This window comes from Salmo trutta, chromosome 22, assembly GCF_901001165.1.
Source record: "Salmo trutta chromosome 22, fSalTru1.1, whole genome shotgun sequence".
Lineage (NCBI taxonomy): Eukaryota > Metazoa > Chordata > Actinopteri > Salmoniformes > Salmonidae > Salmo > Salmo trutta.
In genome coordinates, this window is record NC_042978.1 from 8,399,413 (window position 1) to 8,421,089 (window position 21,677).

A 21,677-nucleotide genomic window follows, 5' to 3' on the forward strand; every position below is an offset into this window, starting at 1 on the left:
CTTATGTTTATCTCAGGGGGTCACAATATTCAGAATTATTTCTGTGTATTACTCACCCTAACATTGGTAAAATGGAACATATATTTGTAAGAGAGGGCAACAATGGGAGGGTGGGACAAGCTTGGCTTGGGTGGAGTAAATAGGGGAGAACTGTGAGGGGGTTGTGGAGAGGGATGAATTTGGTTTGGGAGACAGAGAAGGAAGAATTTAATAATACTAAGAATTAGACAGGACCCAAATGTAACTAACAGTATTAGTAAACATGAATATAAAATAAACATATTTGCACGTGTCTTGTCTTTGGCTATGTCGGGTTAAGTGATATGACATGCTATTCTATAAAATCCTTTCTCTGTAATTAATATTACCTGATTAAGCTAATCATGTTAATGTAATTAACTAGAAAGTCGGGGCACCATGAAAGAATGTTTAGAGAGCTGTTATCTTCCGAATAAACTCTTAAAGACCTAGTCATATTTTACATCAATTGCACTCAATATTAATAGTCAACTTATTTCCATCTCATTTGAAAGTTGTACATTCTTGGTTATCTTCACGAACCCTGGCTAACAAGCTGAATCAGCACTACAAAATTTGGTTTAATTATTTATTTACTAAATACCTAACTAATCACAGAATTACATATACACAGAATGCAAATTATGTCATACAGAAACGTCCCTGGTGGACAGAGCTGACATGACGGCTGGTTACACAAAGGAAAGGGGGTTGGGTTTGAGTGAAAGAGCGGGAAGACTGAGCAACAAAGGGAGAAGCTATGCTATCGTAAATACAGTATCTTATGCATTCTAAATTACTGGCCATTTGGAAAAGGAAAATGCAATAAATATTTACTCTGAGCTGCGCTTCGGTAGGTTGGTCGTAGATGCTGGCCGTGTTGCATAACAGAGATCTTTCTGTCCTCGGAAGAATGTCTCTGGTGGTAAATTGAATACGTTGTAGTATCGTCGTTGTGTGTTAAACTGGATCCGTCGTCCGTCCTTTCCTAGCCCACGTTTACAGCGGCCGCTGACAACTCAACGGCTAGGAGGTATCACTTCTGTAGTGAATAAGAGTTCAAAGTTCATACCATTCGCAACCAAAGCTCACGCTGAGGTTGGCTTAGTTCTGTAGTTGACATGTTAGTCCTTTTAACGTGGAACCATCGTCCTCACATCCTCGGAACAGCTTATTATCTGAATCCTTCTGACATCGGACCGTCGCCCTAATGTACCCGGAACAGAAAGTTATATTTTCATCAAGGGCTTTATATAGGAAGGGAGTGTTTCATAGTTTATAACCAATGTCTCTTCACATGGGCGTGGCCACTGAGTTGGGCATAGTTCACTCATGAAAACCCAATTCTCTCATTTGGAAGCTAAAATTACAGTTCATCTTTTCACAAATAGTTTAATATTGAAACATTTAAATTGCACAACAATTCCATGTGAATCTGATAACTATAATGTGTAGACTTTCCAGGACACAGTTTATGTCATCCTATCATTAATAAGAATGTCTCAGATGACAACCGAACTGACATCATATTCATTAAGTACCAACGCATATTTTCAACTGGTTGGATTACCGAAATATGGTTCCTTTCCCCCCACCTTTTGATGTTCCCCGACTCTCCATGTTTAACAAAGGCTTTTCAAGAGTCCTTCAGTAGAGTCAAGAGAGGAAAGGGAGAAAGGTATGTATGGGGGTCATAAACCTTACCCACAGGCCAACGTCATGACACAGGTGATGTCCTGATACACCTGGCCAATATTGAAAACTCAATGCCCCCTTTGCTAAAAATATTTTCAGAATACGCTAAAATCTCAGGATATAAAATTATTGTGGAAAAAAACTAAATAATGTGAAAAAAAATAATACCTCATGATACACAGCAATCCTTTAGGTAGATAACAAAACATATTACATACTCAGGATGTTCAATAAGTGACAACAAATATATAAAGATAACTTTATTCCATTACTCAACAATATGAAATCTGATCTAATTAAATTGAATAATCTTTCCATAAACCTTACAGGTAGATTTAATTTCTTTAGAATGGCATGACTCCCATGGTTTTTGCATTTATTTTCGGTAATAGCAATTACCCCACAGAAGACGTTCTTTTAAGAAAGTATTCTCGTCATAAAATTCATAGAATAAAAAGGAAAGTTTTACATCTTCATAAGTCTGAGGCTGGTTTTAACCTTCCAGACTTGGAATTGTATCAACTCACCACCCAAGGCTTTTACTCGCAACATATGCACTAAAGAGGAACAATGGGTACATATTGAAGATGTGCATGCCCATCCTGCAAAACTTTTTACGTGTTTATTTTCAAAGGATAAAGCTAAGAACATAAATAACTTTATATTTAAGAACACTATAACAATATGGTGGAAAAACGTACGTACTCTGCAAGAACCAATATCTGTCCCTAAATACACAACCTTATTGAACAATCCTTTGGATATCTTTTCGGAATTCACTGATAAATTGATCCACATCTTACAATATTACAATACAATAATCTAAATAATCTCTATCCATTACTCACCCTAACATTGGTCAAATGGAACATAGATTTGGAATTCCCTTATTGTCTTCCATCTACCCAGAGGTGCCTCCATGCTTTGAAGAAGAGCTGCAGGCTGTGGAGGCTGAGGAAGGAGGCACGGCATTCCTCTCCTGTGTGCTGTCTAAGCCTGGAGTCCCAGTCCAGTGGAGGAAGGGCCGGCTGCCTCTCAGGCCCAACAGGAAGTACCAGATGAAGCAGGACGGCTGTGTGTTTCAGCTACACATCCTGGAGCTGAAGTCCGAGGACAGTGGCAGCTACTCGTGCCAGGCAGGTTGTGTGGAGACCACCGCCTCTGTGTCTGTGAAAGGTATGTGTGATTGGTTGTGTAATAGCACACACCTGCTGCATGTAGAGGAATCACACCTCATCACGGTCATATTCAGTGCAACAAAACTCCAAGAAGTATAAAGTATAAACACTAATATATGTGTACTGTACACATTTTGAGAGTTGACTTTCCTCTGTGTCCAGTTAAAGTGCTCATTGAGAAGAAGCCCCGGGACACCGTCATCATGGAAGGGGAGACGGCGACCTTATCCTGTATGACCTCTGACCTCACTACCCCTGTCACATGGAGACACAACAACATGCCCTTACTGAACGGAGACAAGTATGAGAACCGTAAGGAGGGCAAACTCAACCTGCTTCTCATCCACAATGTGGTCCCAGATGACTCTGGGATATACTCCTGTGACACTGGAGACATGCAGAGCAGCGCCAATCTGACTGTCACAGGTAAGGATTTCCCATCATCTAGAGAGAAGCAACATAACCAGGATCTTATGTTTATCTCAGGGGGTCACAATATTCAGAATTATTTCTGTGTATTACTCACCCTAACATTGGTAAAATGTAACATAGATTTATAAGAGATGAGGAGATAAACTTATCACACAAGTCAGAGTTTTACTAAAACTAAATCTTTATTAGATGATTCATCGAGAGCTCCGAGACAAAGTATACAAAGATCTTGTATAGCAAAGATACACCCCCTTAGTCTCCAAACAACAGATGTGTGGAATGGGTCACAAGGTTGGGATTCGTATGAAAGAAATGAATAATTCACAGCACACGGTTTCTGCTTGTAACGGCGTTGGTAGTCGCGTTTGTAGGAATGAGGCGCGGGAAGCAACGAGCACAGGGGAGTGGTGTTTTTAATAAGACTTTGAAGGAAAAACAAAGTTCCCAAACACAGGGGAATAAATACAATGTGCGACAATGCCAAGTCGACACGAACAAGACAGTCGATATACAACAATTAATCCCGCACAACAAGGAGCGGGCCAGCTAAACTAAATAGCCCCTCTAATGGCTAATTGACCACAGGTGTCTAAAATAAAAAAAGGGAAAAGAAAAAGGGAATCGGTGGCAGCTAATAGGCCGGTGACGACGACCGCCGAGCGCCACCCGAGCAGGAGGGGGCGCCACCGTCGGTGGGAATCGTGACACTGCTGTAAGGACTGTTCTCATTGTGTGGAACCAGGGTCTGGCCCCCAAAACAAGCTTCCCCTCATCATTATCCATAATTGAGCCATCTCCACCCTGGTACGTCCCGGCACACAAACATCAAGTCATGCTATGGAATGCGGTCTTTAGGCCTTTATCACCAAAAGCGTCGTTAATCCACTGTCAGCATTAAGCCCCAGAGGCCCGCTCAGTTCACACAGACACAATATACTTCTAAGAACCCACTATTCTGTTGCATAAACCAACCATTTGATGCAATAACAGTATTATAACATAATATTATAATTTCGCTCCCCCATTTTGAGAATTCTCTCAACTTAAAAGAAAATGTCAAGATTTAAAAACATTCATTCACATGTAGAAAACAAATAAGGTATCATACAACTTTTGACTCAAACACACAGGAAAAAAACTTCCTTGCACTAGTATACTACCATTGTAAATGACCATACATACGTTGTGTCACGTTCTGACCAGTATGAGGGTTATTTTGTTAGTGTAGGCTGGTCAGGACGTGGTAGAGGGTATTTGGTTTATGTGGTTCGGGGTGTGTGTATTATGTAGAGGGTAGTGGATTTATGTATTCCGGGGTTTTTTGGTCACTGCTCTGTTAGTCTATGTTCTTTCTAGTTAGTCTGTTTTCTATGTTTAGTTAATTGGGGTGTGGACTCTCAATTGAAGGCAGGTGTTGTCTAGTTGCCTTTAATTGAGAGTCCTATATATTAGGGTGTGTTTGTGTTTGTAATTTGTGGGAGGTTGTCACTTGAATTGCTGTCGTTTGCCTTCAAGTCTGTATTCGTCGTCCATCGTTTTGTTTTGTTTGTATAAGTGTTTTCATTAAAGTTAATTATGAGCACTCAACACGCTGTGCCTTGGTCTATTCCTGACGACCGTCGTTACACGTTGGTTCATTGAGCCTTAACCTTAACATAAAATGATCCTTCATTGGGAATGGTGTAAACATTAAAATATCGTTAACAAATGATCTGCAGTGTAAATCGAAGTACATTTTTCATCAGTACGAAACAAATCATCATGTTGATGCTAAGCATACTCCCCTAGGGCAGCATGGTGGAAATATCTATTTCCATCCCAGAAAATAAAATTAGCATATTTTGTTGGACAAATCAAAGTAGTGAATCCCGGTTTATTGCATTGGTGCGTAATGAACATAACCCAGGACAGGCATCACGATTCCTCTATTTAGAAGGCTACTCCTATAGATCAAATAGATTAGGATCATTTTCACTCAGGATCAGAGTTCACCCTCTCCATTCACCAGGGCATGCTGAGAATAGTGTCAACATCTTTAGTACACAACAACAATCAAAACAATCAATCCATAATACATGAATTGCTTCACTCATATGGTTATTAACATACTAAACTCAAATCAATCAGTCAGTTTTAAAAATCATTCAGTTTCCAAATCGTAATCAAAACCCAATTAATTATCCAACCCAAATTTAGAATGACAATGCTCAGGGATTCACATTGGTCCTAACACTCAAAGTTAAAACCCTCAATATAACACACAATAACATTGGCAGAATGTACATGTATATTAAAATACAGTATAATTATCCTATAATTGTAGTACTACGTTTATTATCACGATTATAATTACAGATCATTATCTTAATGCATTCTTAATCTAAATTACTGTACATTTTGCAGTGTGTAGATGACCCAAAATATATATTTTTTTAGACAAGCCTAAATCAATTATGGGCACTGTAACGGCTGTCGTACGTAGTAGACCAAGGCGCAGCAGGTTGAGTGCTCATATTTACTTTTATTAGAGACACATAACAAAAACAAGAAAACGAACAAACGGCAAACAGTCTTGCAGGCTACACACAGCAATGCAAAAACAACTTCCCACAAACCACAGGTGAAAAAAGGGCTACCTAAGTATGACTCCCAATCAGCAACAACGATGTACAGCTGTTCCTGATTGAGAGCCATACCAGGCCAACAAAGAAATACACAACCTAGAAAATCATAGAAATACAAAACCAGAACAATACCCAACAAACCCCGAACCACATAAAACAAACACCCCCTGCCACGTCCTGATCAAACTACAATAACAAATAACCCCTTTACTGGTCAGGACGTGACAGGCGCAGGTGATCAAAGCTGATTCTTCTGGCATCTTCAGCTGTGCTAACATAATTGCAAAAGGGTTTTCTAATGATCAATTAGCCTTTTAAAATGATAAACTTGGATTAGCTAACACAACGTGCCATTGGAACACAGGAGTGATGGTTGCTGTTAATGGGTCTCTGTACGCCTATATACGCCTAACTTTTGAAAGGTAGTGTATTTGTTTAACACTTTTTTGCTTACTACATGATTCCATATGTGTTATTTCATAGTTTTGATGTCTTCGCTATTATTCTACAATGTAGAAAATAGTAAAAATAAAGAAAATCCCTTGAATGAGTAGGTGTGTCCAAACTTTTGACTGCTACTGTATGTAATGTATAAAATAACTATGTTTTTATACTATGATCCTCCTCTTCTATGGAATGCCCGCCGCCTTCATATGACATTTATGCTAAAATGTGTTATTTGGGTTTTCAATGATAACCTTATCTGTTTTGGCTAACTTTTGATTCTATACAAGTAAAGACCAACAATATACAATTTATCACATGGAATATGCACAGGGAAAAAAGCATCTGGCTCGCAAACATTTAAAGAGATTTTCAGCAGATATGGTTTTCTTGCAAGAGTTACATTTAAAAAAAGGGGAAATTGAACATCTAAAGAGGAGCTGGGTTGGAGAGGCCTATGCTGCCACCTACTGTAGTAACAGCAGAGGTGTAGGCATTTTGGTAAATAAGAATATACCATTTCCCCTTATATCCCAGCACATGGACCAAAAAGGCAATTTTCTAATATTGAATTAATTGTACTTTACATGGTGGAAAATACACATTGATTTCATAGTATATCCCACCAGTGTCAAATATGGTGTTTTTAGATGTAATTAATAATTAGATCAAATCCAGACAGGAACTATTATTATAGCATGTGACCTAAATCATACATTCGATAAGATTGACTGACATAGTAATAAAAAAGGGTGCCTCCAAAGAGGCTGAAAAATGTTATCTCTACAAATAATTTACAGGACACCTGCAGATGACTATTCCCACCTACAAAAGACAATTCCTTTTTTTCTCAAGTCAGAAAAGCTATTCAAGAATTAACTACATTTTATTTCTCTAAAAATGCATTCATCAATTTACTGGAAAAAGAAAAATCATGATATAGTGATACTGGATCATTCTCCGGTATCATGCTTAATTACACCAATATAAAATGCACTTAGCGACAGAATTTGGAGAATGAACAGCGCGCATCTTATAGACCCGAAATGTGTTAAATACGTAAACGAAAGACTAAAACCTTTACCATTACAAATGTAGACAGAGAGGACAGGGAAAAGCAGACCCCCAATATAATTTGCGATTCCTTTAAGGCGTACATTAGGACAGGGTTTCCCAAACTCGGTCCTGGTGCCCCTCCTTTGTGCATGTTTAGTTTTTTTTCCCTAGCACTATTCAAATAACCAACTCATCATCAAGCTTAGGTTATTTGAATCAGCTGTGTTTCGAATGACCCTTTTCTATTAAAAACGTTGAAAGCTTTCAGCATTCCAGCTGAAATAATACATTTTATGAAAATATTGTATAAATGTCCAAAAGCAAGGAGCACAAGACAGGGATGTCCCCTCTCCCTCTTCCTGTTTGTACTGGCAATTGAACCGCTTGCAGAAATAATTAGACAAGACCCAAATGTAACATTTGTAAACATTAACATAAACTAAACTTATTTGCAGATGATCTCCTGATATACCTGACCAATATTGAAAACTCAATGCCCCCTTTGCAAAAATATTTTCAGTATACTCTAAATTCTAAGGATATAAAGTTAATGTGGAAAAAATGAAATAATGGTGATAAGAAAAAGAATAACACACAATCTACAGCAATCCTTTAGGTGGTCCACAAAAAATCGAATACTTAGGATGCCTAATAAGTCACAACAAACAACAAATATATAAAGATAATTTTATTCCATTACTCAATAATATGAAAGAAGATCTAATTAAATGGAATAATCTTCCCATAAATCTTACAAGTGAATAAACCTCTTTAGAATGGCATTGCTTCCAAAGTTTTTGTATCTATTTTCAGTAATACCAATTACCACACAGAAGACATTCATAGAATAAAAAGGAAAGTTTTACATCTACTGTACATAAGTCTGAGGGTGGTTTTAACCTTTCAGACTTGGAATTGTATCAACTCGCTACCCAATACTTTTGCTTGCGACATATAGGTAAATGCACTAAGAAGGAACATATTGAAGATGCGTATGCTTATCCTCAGAATCGTTTTAAGTGTCTAATTTCAAAGGTTAAAGCGAAGAACTTAAACAACGTAATTGTTAAGAATACTATAATAGGGAATAAAATGAAAGGTATTCTACAAGAACCAATACCACTCCCTAAAAACACAACCTTATGGAACAATCCTTGAATAGCTTTTCAGAATTCACAGACAAATTTATCCACATAATTACAACATTACATTAAAATATTCTGAATTGTATTACTGTCTTTGTATTACTCACCCTAACATTGGTCAAATGGAACATAGATTTGGAATTCCGTATTATCTCTCCAGAGGTGCCTCCATACTTTGAGGAGGAGCTGCATGCTGTGGAGGCTGAGGAAGGGGAAATGGCCTTCCTGTCCTGTGAGCTGTCTAAACCTGGAGTCCCAGTCCAGTGGAGGAAGGGCCGGCTGCCTCTCAGGCCCAACAATAAGTACCAGATGAAGCAGGACGGCTGTGTGTTTCAGCTACACATCCTGGAGCTGAAGCCTGATGACAGTGGCAGCTACTCGTGCCAGGCAGGTTGTGTGGAGACCACCGCCTCTGTGTCTGTGAAAGGTATGTGAGTAATTGGTTGTGTAATAGCACACACCTGCTGCATGTAGAGGAATCACACCTCATCACAGTCATATTCAGTGCAACAAAACTCCAAGAAGTATATTGTATAAACACTAATATAATATGTGTACACATTTTGAGAGTTGACTTTCCTCTGTGTCCAGTTAAAGTGCTCATTGAGAAGAAGCCTCGGGACACCGTCATCATGGAAGGAGAGACTGCCACCTTATCCTGTACGACCTCTGACCTCACTACCCCTGTCACATGGAGACGCAACAACAAGCCCTTACTGAACGGAGACAAGTATGAGAACCGTAAGGAGGGCAAGCTCAACCTGCTTCTCATCCACAATGTGGACCCAGATGACTCTGGGATATACTCCTGTGATACTGGAGACATGCAGAGCAGCGCCAATCTGACTGTCACAGGTAAGGATTCCCCATCATCTAGAGAGAAGTAAAATAACCAGGAACTCAGGTTTATCTCAGGGGGTTACAATATTCTGAATTCTCTCTTTGCATTACTCACCCTAATATTGGTCAAGTGTAACATAGATTTTCAATTCCCTAATTGTCTTCCGTCTCTCCAGAGCTGCCTCCATACTTTGAAGAAGAGCTGCAGGCTGTGGAGGCTGAGGAAGGGGGCACGGCATTCCTCTCCTGTGAGCTGTCTAAGCCTGGAGTCCCAGTCCAGTGGAGTAAGGGCCGGCTGCCTCTCAGGCCCAACAGGAAGTACCAGATTAAGCAGGACGACTGTGTGTTTCAGCTACACATCCTGGAGCTGAAGTCCGAGGATAGTGGCAGCTACACTTGCCAGGCAGGTTGTGTGGAGACCACAGCCTCTGTGGCAGTAAAGCCTCCCCCAGCGAAGATAGAACCTCCTAAGACAATGCTTCCCACGAAGGCTGCCTCTCCCACGCCTCCACCAGGGCCAAAGAATCGGGGCATGATCCGGGCATCCATTGTGGGGTCAGAGAAAGACCTGGAGCCTGAGGCAGAGACAGTGGTAGACCTACATAATAAACAGTTATTAAGGTCTATGGGTAAGGAGAATAAGGTAGACCAGCAGGAGAAACAGCAAGTGAAACAACCAGTAAGGGCTATGGTGAGGGACACAGACGAAAAAAATCCATTGAAGTCTATGGTGAAGGAAATTGAAGTAGACCACATGATGAAACAGCCAGTGCCCCCAGCGAGACAAGCGTCTATAGTGTCGGATGATGCGGTATACGAGGTGAGGAAACAGCCAGTTCCAGCAGCGAGACGAGCATCTTTAATGTCAGATGCTGAGGTAGACGAGGTGAGGAAACTGCCAGTTTCACCAGTGAGACAAGCATCTTTAATGTCAGATGCTGAGGTAGACGAGGTGAGGAAGCAGCCAGTTCCACCAGTGAGACAAGCATCTATAATGTCAGATGCTGGGGTAAACAAGGTGAGGAAGCAGCCAGTTCCACCAGTGAGACAAGCATCTTTACTGTCAGATGCTGAGGTAGACGAGGTGAGGAAGCAGCCAGTTCCACCAGTGAGACAAGCATCTATAATGTCAGATGCTGGGGTAAACGAGGTGAGGAAGCAGCCAGTTCCACCAGTGAGACAAGCATCTTTAATGTCAGATGCTGAGGTAGATAAGGTGAGGAAGCAGCCAGTTCCACCAGTGCGACAAGCATCTATAATGTCAGATGCTGGGGTAGATGAGGGGAGGAAACAGCCAGTTCCACCAGCGAGGCGAGCATCTGTAGTTTCAGTTTCAGATGCTGGGGTAGAACAGGTGAGGAAACAGCCAGTCCCACCAGAGAGACGAGCATCTGTATTGTCAGATACTGGGATAGACCAAGTGGTGAAACAACCAGTTCCACCAGTGAGACGAGCATCTATAGTGTCAGATGTTGGGGTAGATGAGGTGAGGAAACAGCCAGTTCCGCCAGTGAGGCGAGCATCTGTAGTTTCAGTTTCAGATGCTGGGGTAGAAGAGGTGAGGAAACAACCAGTTCCGTCAACGAGGCGAGCATCTGTAGTTTCAGTTTCAGATGCTGGGGTAGAAGAGGTGAGGAAACAGCCAGTTCCACCAGCAAGGCGAGCATCTGTAGTTTCAGTTTCAGATGCTGGGGTAGAACAGGTGAGGAAACAGCCAGTCCCACCTGAGAGACGAGCATCTGTATTGTCAGATGCTGGGATAGACCAAGTGGTGAAACAACCAGTTCCACCAGTGAGACGAGCATCTATAGTGTCGGATGTTGGGGTAGAAGAGGTGAGGAAACAACCAGTTCCGTCAACGAGGCGAGCATCTGTAGTTTCAGTTTCAGATGCTGGGGTAGAAGAGGTGAGGAAACAACCAGTTCCACCAGTGAGACGAGCATCTGTAGTGTCGGATGCTGGGATAGAGCAAGTGGTGAAACAGCCAGTACCACCAGCGAGACAAGCATCTGTAGTATCGGATGCTGGGATAGAGGAAGTCGTGAAACAGCCAGTCCCACCAGCGAGACGAGCATCTGTCATGTCGGATGCTGGGATAGAGGAGGTCGTGAAACAGCCAGTTCCACAAGCGAGGCAAGCATATGTAGTGTCGGATTCTGGGATAGAGGAAGTCGTGAAACAGCCAGTTCAACCAGCGAGACGAGCATCTGTAGTGTCGGATGTTGGTGTAGATGAGGTGAGGAAACGTCCAGTTCCAGCAGCGAGGCGAGGATCTGTAGTTTCAGTTTCGGATACTGGGGTAGACGAGGTGAGGAAACAGCCAGTTCCACCAGTGAGACAAGCATCTATAATGTCAGATGCTGGGATAGACGAGGTGAGGAAACAGCCAGTTCCCCAAGCGAGAAGAGCGTCTGCAGTGTTGGATGCTGGTATAGACCAAGTGGTGAAACAGCCAGTGCCACCAGTGAGACGATCATCTATAGTGTCCAATGATGGGGTAGAACAGATGGTTAGATCTGTTAGATCTAAAAAGAAGATAGATATAGAAATAGGCCATCAAGAGAAACATCCAGTGAAGTCTATGGTGAAGGAGACAGAGATAGAACAGAGGGATAAACAGCCAGCAAGGTCTACAGTGCAGGAGACTGAAAAACCCAAGATGGTGGAGGATGATAACCAACTCCATATCTCAGAGGATGAGTCCTTTACTGAGGCCCCCACCCAGGTAACAGTCAACCAGAAGACCAGCAAGCCTGTAGTCGCTGTTGCTGGAGTTCCCAAGGGGCTACAGGTGACTCAGCAAGTTGACGAAATTGCACTTGACAGTGTCGAGGATGAACATGAGATGTTGGAAGCTGCCATCAAGATCCAGGCAGCTTTCAAGGGATACAAGACCCGCAAAGACATGCGGCCCGTCTTCAAGCAGGTGTTTAAGAACCAGAATGCTGAGACCAATGGTACCATCCAGCTGGAATGTAAGGTGGAAGGGAAGCTCAACGCAGTACGTTGGCTGAAGAACAGCCAGGAGGTCATAGGAGACCAACGCCACCGCATGAACACCTCAGAGGATGGCGTCTGCACACTGGTGATCATCAACATGTCAGCCATAGACACTGGGGTCTATACCTGTGAGGTGGTCAACACGTTTGGTGTGTCCTCATATAATGGTAACATTACTGTGGGTGAACCTCAAAAGCCTCCATCATCTACCCAGAGGCCCGCAGCCCCAGCCCAGCCCTCCACCCCTTCTGTGCACCCAGTCCTCGCCTCCATTGGCCCTCTCCAGCCAGCCCAGACCTCCACCCTTGGGAAGGAGACTGTGGATTCTGTGGAGTGTGAGGGGATCTCCCTGTGGCAGGCCTACAATCTGACCGAGGAGGATCCCTGCATGACCTTGCAGGAGAGGAGGAGGGCCTCCCTTATCGCCGCCAGCTCTAGTAAGTCAAACATTATAGATAGTCCTTAGTATGTGACCTGAGTCATATGCAGTAATTGTGTCTGCATTTGCTAGGAGTTGTAGTTGTAGCTGTTTGTTGATAGACTGAAATTCATCTTTGCCTAAAGGGGCCATCTGTACATCTCTTTTTGGAAAACTTAATTATATATTCCCATTGATTCTTGAGAATGTTATGTGTAAATGCCTCGTGAGCTTCATTCAACTGTCGTAGCCCATCAGATCCCAAAATATAAGCTTGTTAGACTCCATTTTGTAAACAATGCAATCGTAAAGAAAACACTGAAAAGAAACACACAGCATCATGCACCCCAGAAGTCTGAGAGGGCACAAAGTGCGTGAGGATGACTGGGGGGTGGTCCGTAGAGGGGCTTTGTCTCCGGTCCGTAAGTTAGAGAATTTAGAAACAGCTTTTTCCTGCAGTCTAGAGCCAAAATCATTCTGCTTAATTCTATGTAAAAGATATTGTTGTTTTTCTGCATATCTTTTGAACTGTCTGTGTCCTCTTGACTGGTGTTTCTTTTTTTAAAGACACTAAATATGCTTCTCTGTATCTCTGCTAAAACCTGGGTAAAATATTTAAAGAAATGTGGGTCTTATTCAGTACATTTAGTTTATTGCTTGCTTTTCTAAAGTCTACCAATCTTGCCAGCAGGCATGCCAGCTAAGATGGTTAGACAAGCTACTTATGAGGTTGGGAGATTGGGAACCTATCTGGGCTAGCTAAAACCAACTTCATACAATTGCTACGTGGCTAGTGGTATTACAGAGAAAAAACAAACAACAACAAAATATTATTATTTTATATTTAAAAAAAATACAGAACAAATCTGAGGGGGCATGTGCACCTGTGCCATCTATGGGCATGACACCTCTGCTGTATATCCTCAAAACATGGTTAAACTATCATTTTGATCTCTTGGATGGGCATTCCTTGCATCCATAGCTCTGTCAATGAATTTGATTGTACTTACATTTCTCCAGTCCCATCCCTCAGATGTTCACCAAAACAGTAGCGTGTTGGCCGCTTTGTTGTTGTTGAATTGCAGATTGCCCCTTTAACTGACAATGATAATTTATTTTCTCTGTTTCCCCAGTGTCTAGTCCCTCTGACTACGACACAGCTCCAGATTTCATAGAGCCTGCTGACATAATCCCCAAAGATCACCCCAGGTAAGACGTTCAAAATCATAATTTAACATTGAACTATATCCCCCCGTTCTATGGCGTTATCGTTTGTTAATAAGAAAATATATTCCCACAGGGAAAAGGAAGCCATTAAGTCAGAGGACCAGTTATCCAATAAGGAGGATAAAGAACAGAAAGTCACGCCTCAACCACCGAGGCATTTGAAGGTCAAAGGTCAGCCATATTCTGTTATGCTGTTAGATCTAAATATTGAGATGTTACCTTTTGTGGTGATGGTATTTCACATGTTGTACTGAATCCATTCACTTTAACGCTAATGGCTGTAATGTAATACCATGCACATATAATGGGTTGCACTCTGCATTGTGTTGTGTAGAGTAGAGACAGAGTTATATAAATAGAAAATAACAGGCATTAGTTCAATGCCTCTTAACTGCATCTGCACCTTCTCCAATAGGAGAAGACACAGTGATGCTCAGACCTATACAAGTATTTGTGTACGTGCACATGCAATGCATGTGGCACCAGAATTTGCATACCAGCAACGTGCAGTGAGGTCGGTGGCTGGATGAACACTGGCTTTTATCAAAGCCAGACCTACAGTACTCACAAATAAACATTGATGAAGCCCAAATGCACCATACAACAGATGGCTCCAATAACCAGAGTTACATAGGCGATTGACCAAAATTGACCAACAATTTTCATCAAATGTAAATACCAGTATAGCCAAAAAACACAAGCAATAGCCTCTGATAGGGGCATATTTCATTGCTATCATCTGACAACAACACACTGCTCAACTGAGTTTAGCCATAGACCGATGTAGCATCCACAGTTACAACTGATAGGTGGCACTAAAATACCAATATATGGATACATTTCATCCGAATAATTCGCCAGTCAAACTCCAAAGCCTTTCACAATGGATTTACAATTCTTCCAATGATCATGGCTATTCCGTGCCACTAGTGTGACGTGAAGTAGCTGGCTGGCTAGCTGGTTAGCTAATCAAATGTGTGGCTTTCAGATCACAGACATCAGAAATATAACACAATGTCAAGGATACATAAACTTATAGCTAGTTACAACTGAATAGCGAAGTAACAATTTATATTATAATAAAACAAACCAATGCATGACGCAGTCAGCTAGCTAACAAGCCTGTTACACTAACTAGCTAGCTGCTTGAAAACAACAATCAAAACAAGTAATCCATAGTAGTTTTAACACTCGCATACATATGTACAACTAAATAGCAAATGCGACATACGTATTCAGACACCTTCACTTTTTCCACATTTTGTTACATTACATCCTTATTCTAAAATGGATTAAAAATAGTTTTTTCCTTATCAATCTACACACAATACCCCATAATGAAAAAAAACTGGTTGAGACATTTTTGCTAAAAAACAAACAAACAACTGAAATATTACATTTACATAAATATTCAGACCCGTTACTCAGTACTTTGTAGAAGCAGTAAACATTCCCTGTCCTAGGTCAGTTAGCGTCACCACTTTATTTTAAGAATGTGAAATGTCAGAATAATAGTAGAGAGGATGATTTATTTCAACTTTTATTTCTTTCATCACATACCCAGTGGGTCAGAAGTGTACATACACTCAATTAGTATTTGGTAGCATTGCCTTTAAATTGTTTAACTTGGGTCAAACATTTCAGGTAGCCTTCCACAAGCTAAGTTGGGTGAATTTTGACCTATTCCTCCTGACAGAGCTGGTGTAACTGAGTCAGGTTTGTAGGCCTCCCTTTGCTCGCACACACTTTTTCAGTTCTGCCCACAAATTTTCTATAGGATTGAGGTCAGGGCTTTGTGTTGGCCACTCCAATACCTTGACTTTGTTGTCCTTAAGCCATTTTGCCACAACTTTGTAAGTATGCTTGGGGTCATTGTCCATTTGGAAGACCCATTGGCGACCAAGCTTTAACTTCCTGACTGATGTCTTGAGATGTTGCTAATTTTCCTCCCTCATGATACAATCTATTTTGTGAAGTGCACCAGTCCCTCCTGCAGCAAAGCACCCCACAACATGATGCTTCCACCCCCGTGCTTCACGGTTGGGATGGTGTTCTTTGGCTTGCAACCCTTCCCCTTTTTCCTCCAAACATAACGATGGTCATTATGGCCAAACAGTTCTATTTTTGTTTCATGAGACCAGAGGACATTTCTCCAAAAAGTACGATCATTGTCCCCATGTGCAGTTGCAAACCGTAGTCTGGCTTTTTTATGGCGATATTGGAGCAGTGGCTTCTTCCTTGTTGAGCGACCTTTCAGGTTATGTTGATATAGGACTCATTTTACTGTGGATATAGATACTTTTGTACCTGTTTCCTTCTGCATCTTCACAAGGTCATTTGCTGTTGTTCTGGGATTGATTTGCACTTTTTGCACCAAAGTACATTCACCTCTAGGAGACAGAACGCGTCTCCTTCCTGAGCAGTATGACAGCTGCGTGGTCCCATGGTGTTTATACTTGCGTACTATTGTTTGTACAGATGAACATGGTACCTTCAGGCATTTGGAAATTGCTCCCAAGGATGAACCAGACTTGTGTAGGTCTACAATGTTTTTTCTGAGGTCTTGGCTGATTTCTTTTGATTTTCCCATGATGTCAAGCAAATAGGCACTGAGTTTGAAGGTAGGCCTTGAAATACATCCACAGGTACAACTCCAATTGACTCAAATGATGTCTATTACCCTATCAGAAGCTTTTAAAGCCATGACATCATTTTCTGGAATTTTCCAAGCTGTTTAAAGGCACAGTCAACTTAGTGTATGTAAACTTACGACTTCAACTGTAGATAGGTGTGTGCCTTTCCAAATCATGTCCAAGCAATTCATTTTACCATAGCTTGACCAATCCAGTTGTAGAAACATCTCAAGGATGATCAATGGAAACTGGATGCACCCAAGCTCAATTTCGAGTCTCATAGCAAAGGGTCTGAATACGTACATAAATAAGGTATTTCTGTTTTTTTATTTGAAATAAATTAGAAACATTTTCTAAAAACCTATTTTCGCTTTGTCCTTATGGGGTATTGTGTGTAGATTGATGAGGGGAAAAATAACTTAATCCATTTTAGAATAAGGCTGTTATGTAACAAAATGTGGAAAAAGTGAAGGGGTCTGAATACTTCCCGAATACACTGTATCACTTTATATCTAGCAAGATATTAGCTATGTCTTACCTTTTCAGGTAAGACAAAGTCATTCCCATTCCTTTCATCTACAAAGCAAAAGTAAATGTCCAAGATATGTCAAAATTGTAGTAAAAATGTTAGACAAGTGGACCATCCAGTACTCACTCTGTTCACATGCCGGACTTCTAGCAGTGAGGTAGAGGGCGTCATGGTGTTTGCCTGTGCACAGTTTACCACAGCAATATCCACACAACATGTTTAGGCAATGCACATGCTCAAAATATGGAAACGGCTTGAATGAAGCTACTTCAAGCTAGGCAAAGCAGCTATGCCTATGCTGACCCTGTCCATTAACAGTGACTGGAGTCAGATAAGGTTGCTAGCGTCAAGGCTTTTAATGGCTTTGAATGTATGGAAAGAAGGCTTTGAGGCAGTTTTAGCAAAATGTTGAGATTGAGCATAAAAACCACCAGAATCATTGAGAAACAAACATTAGATAACAAAAAACGTCACACGTTATTTTTTTTTGTAATTTAGCAGATGCTGTTATCCACAGCGACTTAGAGGAGCAATTATGGTTAAGTGCCTTGCTTAAGGGCACATCAACAGATTTTTTTCACCTTGTCAGCTCAGGGATTAGAACCAGCAACCTTTCAGTTACTGGCCCAACACTAACCGCTAGGTTACCTCCCTCTACAGATGGTCATACTATCAACAATTTTTTTTTTTTTTTAATTTAACCCTTGTTTTATCAACTTACCTGGTAAAATAAGAGTTAAATATATATGTTTTGTAATATTTACAAGGAATATATTTCACAATTGTACATGGAAATATAGTTGAATGTTTTAGCAGTGCAGAACAAATACCCTCTCTAATAGAGCTGAAGACAAGAGATAGTGAAATTGACAATGTAACAGGTTCATGGGAGATGGACCAAACCATTTTACACATTTTTGATCATCATATTTTCTTATAACAGCTCCGCAAAACGCAGATGACAGATGCAGATTCGTATTGATTTGACAAATTATACACCATAATGCTGGTAAAATAACAAGGCAATAAAACAAGTAGAACGTTTATTCAGAAACACCATCATCAACACCATCATCCCAGAAACCCTAGACCCACCTGGTCAAAAAGAATACCCATATGAGAATGCTGTTCATTGACTACAGCTCAGGGTTCAACAGCGCCCACAAAGCTCATCACTAACCTAAGGACCCTGGGACTAAACACCTCCCTCTGCAACTGGATTCTGGACTTCCTGACGGGCCGCCCCATGTGGTAAGGGTAGGCACAACACATCTGCCACGCTGATCCTCAACACGGGGGCCACTCAGGGGGCCACTCAGGGGTGCGTGCTTAGTCCCTCCCTGTCCCTCCCTGTTTACCCACGACTCCAACACCATCATTAAATTTGCTGTTCACACAACGGTGTTGGGCCTGATCACTGACAACGATGATACAGCCTATAGGGAGGAGGTCAGTGACCTGGCAGTGTGGTGCAAAGACAACAACCTCTCTCTCAATGTGAGCAAGACAAAGGAGCTGATAGTGGACTACAGGAAAAGGAGGGCCTAACAGGCCCCCATTAGCATCGACGGGGCTGTAGTGGAGCGGGTCGAGAGTTTCAAGTTCCTTGGTGTCCACATCACCACAAACTATCATGGTCCAAACACACCAAGACAGTCGTGATGAGGGCACAATAACGCCTATTCCCCCTCAGGAGACTGAAATTATTTGGCATGGGTCCCCAGATCCTCAAAAAGTTATATAGCTGCACCATCGAGAGCATCCTGACCGGTTACATCACCGCCTGGTATGGCGGTACATAGGGTAGTGCGTACAGCTCAGTACATCACTGGGGCCAAGCTTCCTGCCATCCATATGTCTATACTAGGCGGTGTCAGAGGAAAGCCCCAAAAATTGTCAGACTCTAGTCACCCAAGTCATAGACTGTTCTTTCTGCTACCGCACGGCAAGCGGTACCGGAGCGCCAAGCCTAGGTCCAAAAGGCTCCTTAACAGCTTCTACCCCTATGCGACTGCTGAACAATTAACCAAATGCAAACCCGGACTATTTGCATTGACCCCCTCGTTATTGTTATTTTATTGTGTAACTTTTTTTACTAAAGTTTATTTAGTAAATATTTGCTTAACTCTATTTTCTTAAAACTGCATTGTTGGTAAGTAAGCATTTCACGGTACATGTTGTATTCGGCCATGTGACAAGTACAATTTGATGAGATTGACCCAGTCCACTCTATAATCACTCTGCTCATTCAAAGTAAGAGTGGCAAAAGTAAATATGTAATATCTCTGGTATGTCGAAAGCTATCTCCAGTATTTCATAACCTAGGGAAAGATTACGGTGTTAACCTTTGCACACTTTTGTCCACTTCTGAATGTCCCATCAGTACCTGATGCCATGTTGAGGACTCCATCCCCCAAACACTATCATTCCCACACACCTGCTGCTCTTACAGGCTCTGGCTCGGAGTCAGATTGTGACGAGGATCGAATAGAGGTACAGTATGGTTAGAACATGAGCCCTCTTTCAAACAATGTGTTCTGATCACGTTATTTCATTGAGACAAAAATTATTATTTTTTTAATCTCATTAATGAATACAGTAACCATATCATACTTGGTCCTTATACAGTAACATTTGCTTGGACAAGCAGTTAACCACCATTTTCTTTACCAACCTCTTTTCCGTAGACATTTGATATATACGTGGCCAGAGCTAACTGCAGTCCTCAACAAGGTGGCAACAAGGAGAGCTTTGTGTTGAAGGAGGGTCAGTACGTGGAGGTCTTGGACTCTGTCCACCCGGAGAAATGGCTGGTCCGCACCAAGCCCTCCAAGACCACCTCTTCACGCCAAGGATGGGTCTCTCCTGCATACCTGGAGAAAAAGAGAAAGGTATGAGGTCATCAGTATGTCCTGGTTGGGCATAAAGGATGGGCGTAAAATGGACAAAGTCGACATGTTTTGACCGCGCAAACAACCACTTTTTATCTTTCGTCATGTCAACAGGATTCGGCAGAGGTAATGATAATATTTCACCATGCATTAATTCAAGCTTTCACTGTTTTTTTTTGTAAAGGAGACATTCCCACAAATGAGGACACCACAACAGGAGCTGGATGTACCAGGGTCTACAGGGGAGAACTACAGGAGAACACTAAGGTGAGTGAACAAATATTACTTGATTACAGTGTGTTCCGCATATTTGATTCACATCGTTTCTTAAAGAAAACTGTCTACATTCCCTTCTGTCTTTAGCCAATTAATCCAGGGGCTGATTGATGGGGAGGAAGAGTTTGTGAAGGAGATGAAGGAATTCATGTCCCACCACCTGCACCACTTAGACACCAGCCCTCATGTCCCTATCAACATCATCAACCAGAAAGAAACCATCTTCCGCAATATAAAGGACATCGTGGCTTTACACGAGAGGTCACGCCTGTTCTCTTTGTTGAGAGAGAGAGCTGGTTTTAGCGCTAGTTTTAGATACGTTTTTTTTTACTCATGTAATGAAATGTTAAGAAAAAAAACTTTAAATAAATACTGTCCTTCTTTTCCTACCTCATACTCAGATCTATTCTGCCCAGTCTGAGTGAGTGTTCTACTGACGATGACGTGGCCATGCATCTGGTCAAACATGCAGTGGACTTTGAGAAGTATCTGCAGTACATGGTGGGCCAATCACAGGCAGAGGCCTGTGTCACTGACAAGACCATCCAGCAGAACTTCAAGGTATGCAATCCGATCATTTACCATAATGCACAAAGATCCACCCCCACTCCCACAATAAAAACTATTTGCACTCACATGCTCCCAGTTTTCCATGCTCACATTCACGTGTATGGAACTTTGTGTTCCAGCAAAACACGGAAACAGAGCCTGAGCACCCCACCTTAACTGCAGTCCTGGATGTCATCACCTTCTTACAGAGACCAGTGGAGAGGATTCAGACCTACCAGGCCTTGCTTAAGGTCAGTGCTCATCATCTGATTCTAAGTGTCCATGTTGAGACCTTTCTGAAGCCTTAATCCATGTATTTCTCCCTGTGTTTGTGTTGACAGGAACTGATCAAGAACAAGGCTAAGTGTGCGAAAAGCTGCCATCTACTGGAGGATGCCTTCTCCATGGTGTCCTGTCTGCCCTGGCGCTCTGACAACCTACACCAGGTGTCTCTGATTGAGAACTACCCTGCCCCACTCACTGCACTAGGAGAACCTGTCCGCCAGGTAACCCACCCTTCCTGAACCACAGTTTATCTCCATAGAATGTCAGTCCTGAAAGGCTGAAACACTTCCTAGTTTTCATCCTCTCCTTCTAATAAGGTACTAATTCAGACCTGGTACACTAGGTGAGTGCAGTTAAAGACATGATCCGGAACTTTGGCGACTGCTAGGTATTTTTTAAACCTCCCACTTTGGGCTGGATGTATCAATATGTCGTTC

The 21,677-nt window shown here is 41.8% G+C and overlaps 1 protein-coding gene across 6 annotated transcripts in view; it reads left to right on the plus strand.

Moving 5' to 3' along the window:
• Window positions 1-21,677, plus strand: part of LOC115157998 (obscurin) — a 95,505-nt gene that overhangs the window by 50,463 nt on the left and 23,365 nt on the right. For 5 of the 6 annotated variants that reach the window (XM_029706424.1, XM_029706426.1, XM_029706427.1 and 2 more), the window contains 14 exons: window positions 2,623-2,889; window positions 3,054-3,317; window positions 8,753-9,019; window positions 9,184-9,447; window positions 9,609-12,869; window positions 13,984-14,059; window positions 14,151-14,248; window positions 19,623-19,732; window positions 19,927-20,130; window positions 20,315-20,397; window positions 20,494-20,667; window positions 20,808-20,967; window positions 21,096-21,206; window positions 21,297-21,461. In XM_029706424.1, coding sequence (XP_029562284.1) covers window positions 2,623-2,889; window positions 3,054-3,317; window positions 8,753-9,019; window positions 9,184-9,447; window positions 9,609-12,869; window positions 13,984-14,059; window positions 14,151-14,248; window positions 19,623-19,732; window positions 19,927-20,130; window positions 20,315-20,397; window positions 20,494-20,667; window positions 20,808-20,967; window positions 21,096-21,206; window positions 21,297-21,461 — 5,504 coding nt within the window. The remainder of the gene's footprint in view (window positions 1-2,622; window positions 2,890-3,053; window positions 3,318-8,752; window positions 9,020-9,183; window positions 9,448-9,608; window positions 12,870-13,983; window positions 14,060-14,150; window positions 14,249-19,622; window positions 19,733-19,926; window positions 20,131-20,314; window positions 20,398-20,493; window positions 20,668-20,807; window positions 20,968-21,095; window positions 21,207-21,296; window positions 21,462-21,677) is intronic. The other variant, XM_029706428.1, reaches the window with a different exon arrangement.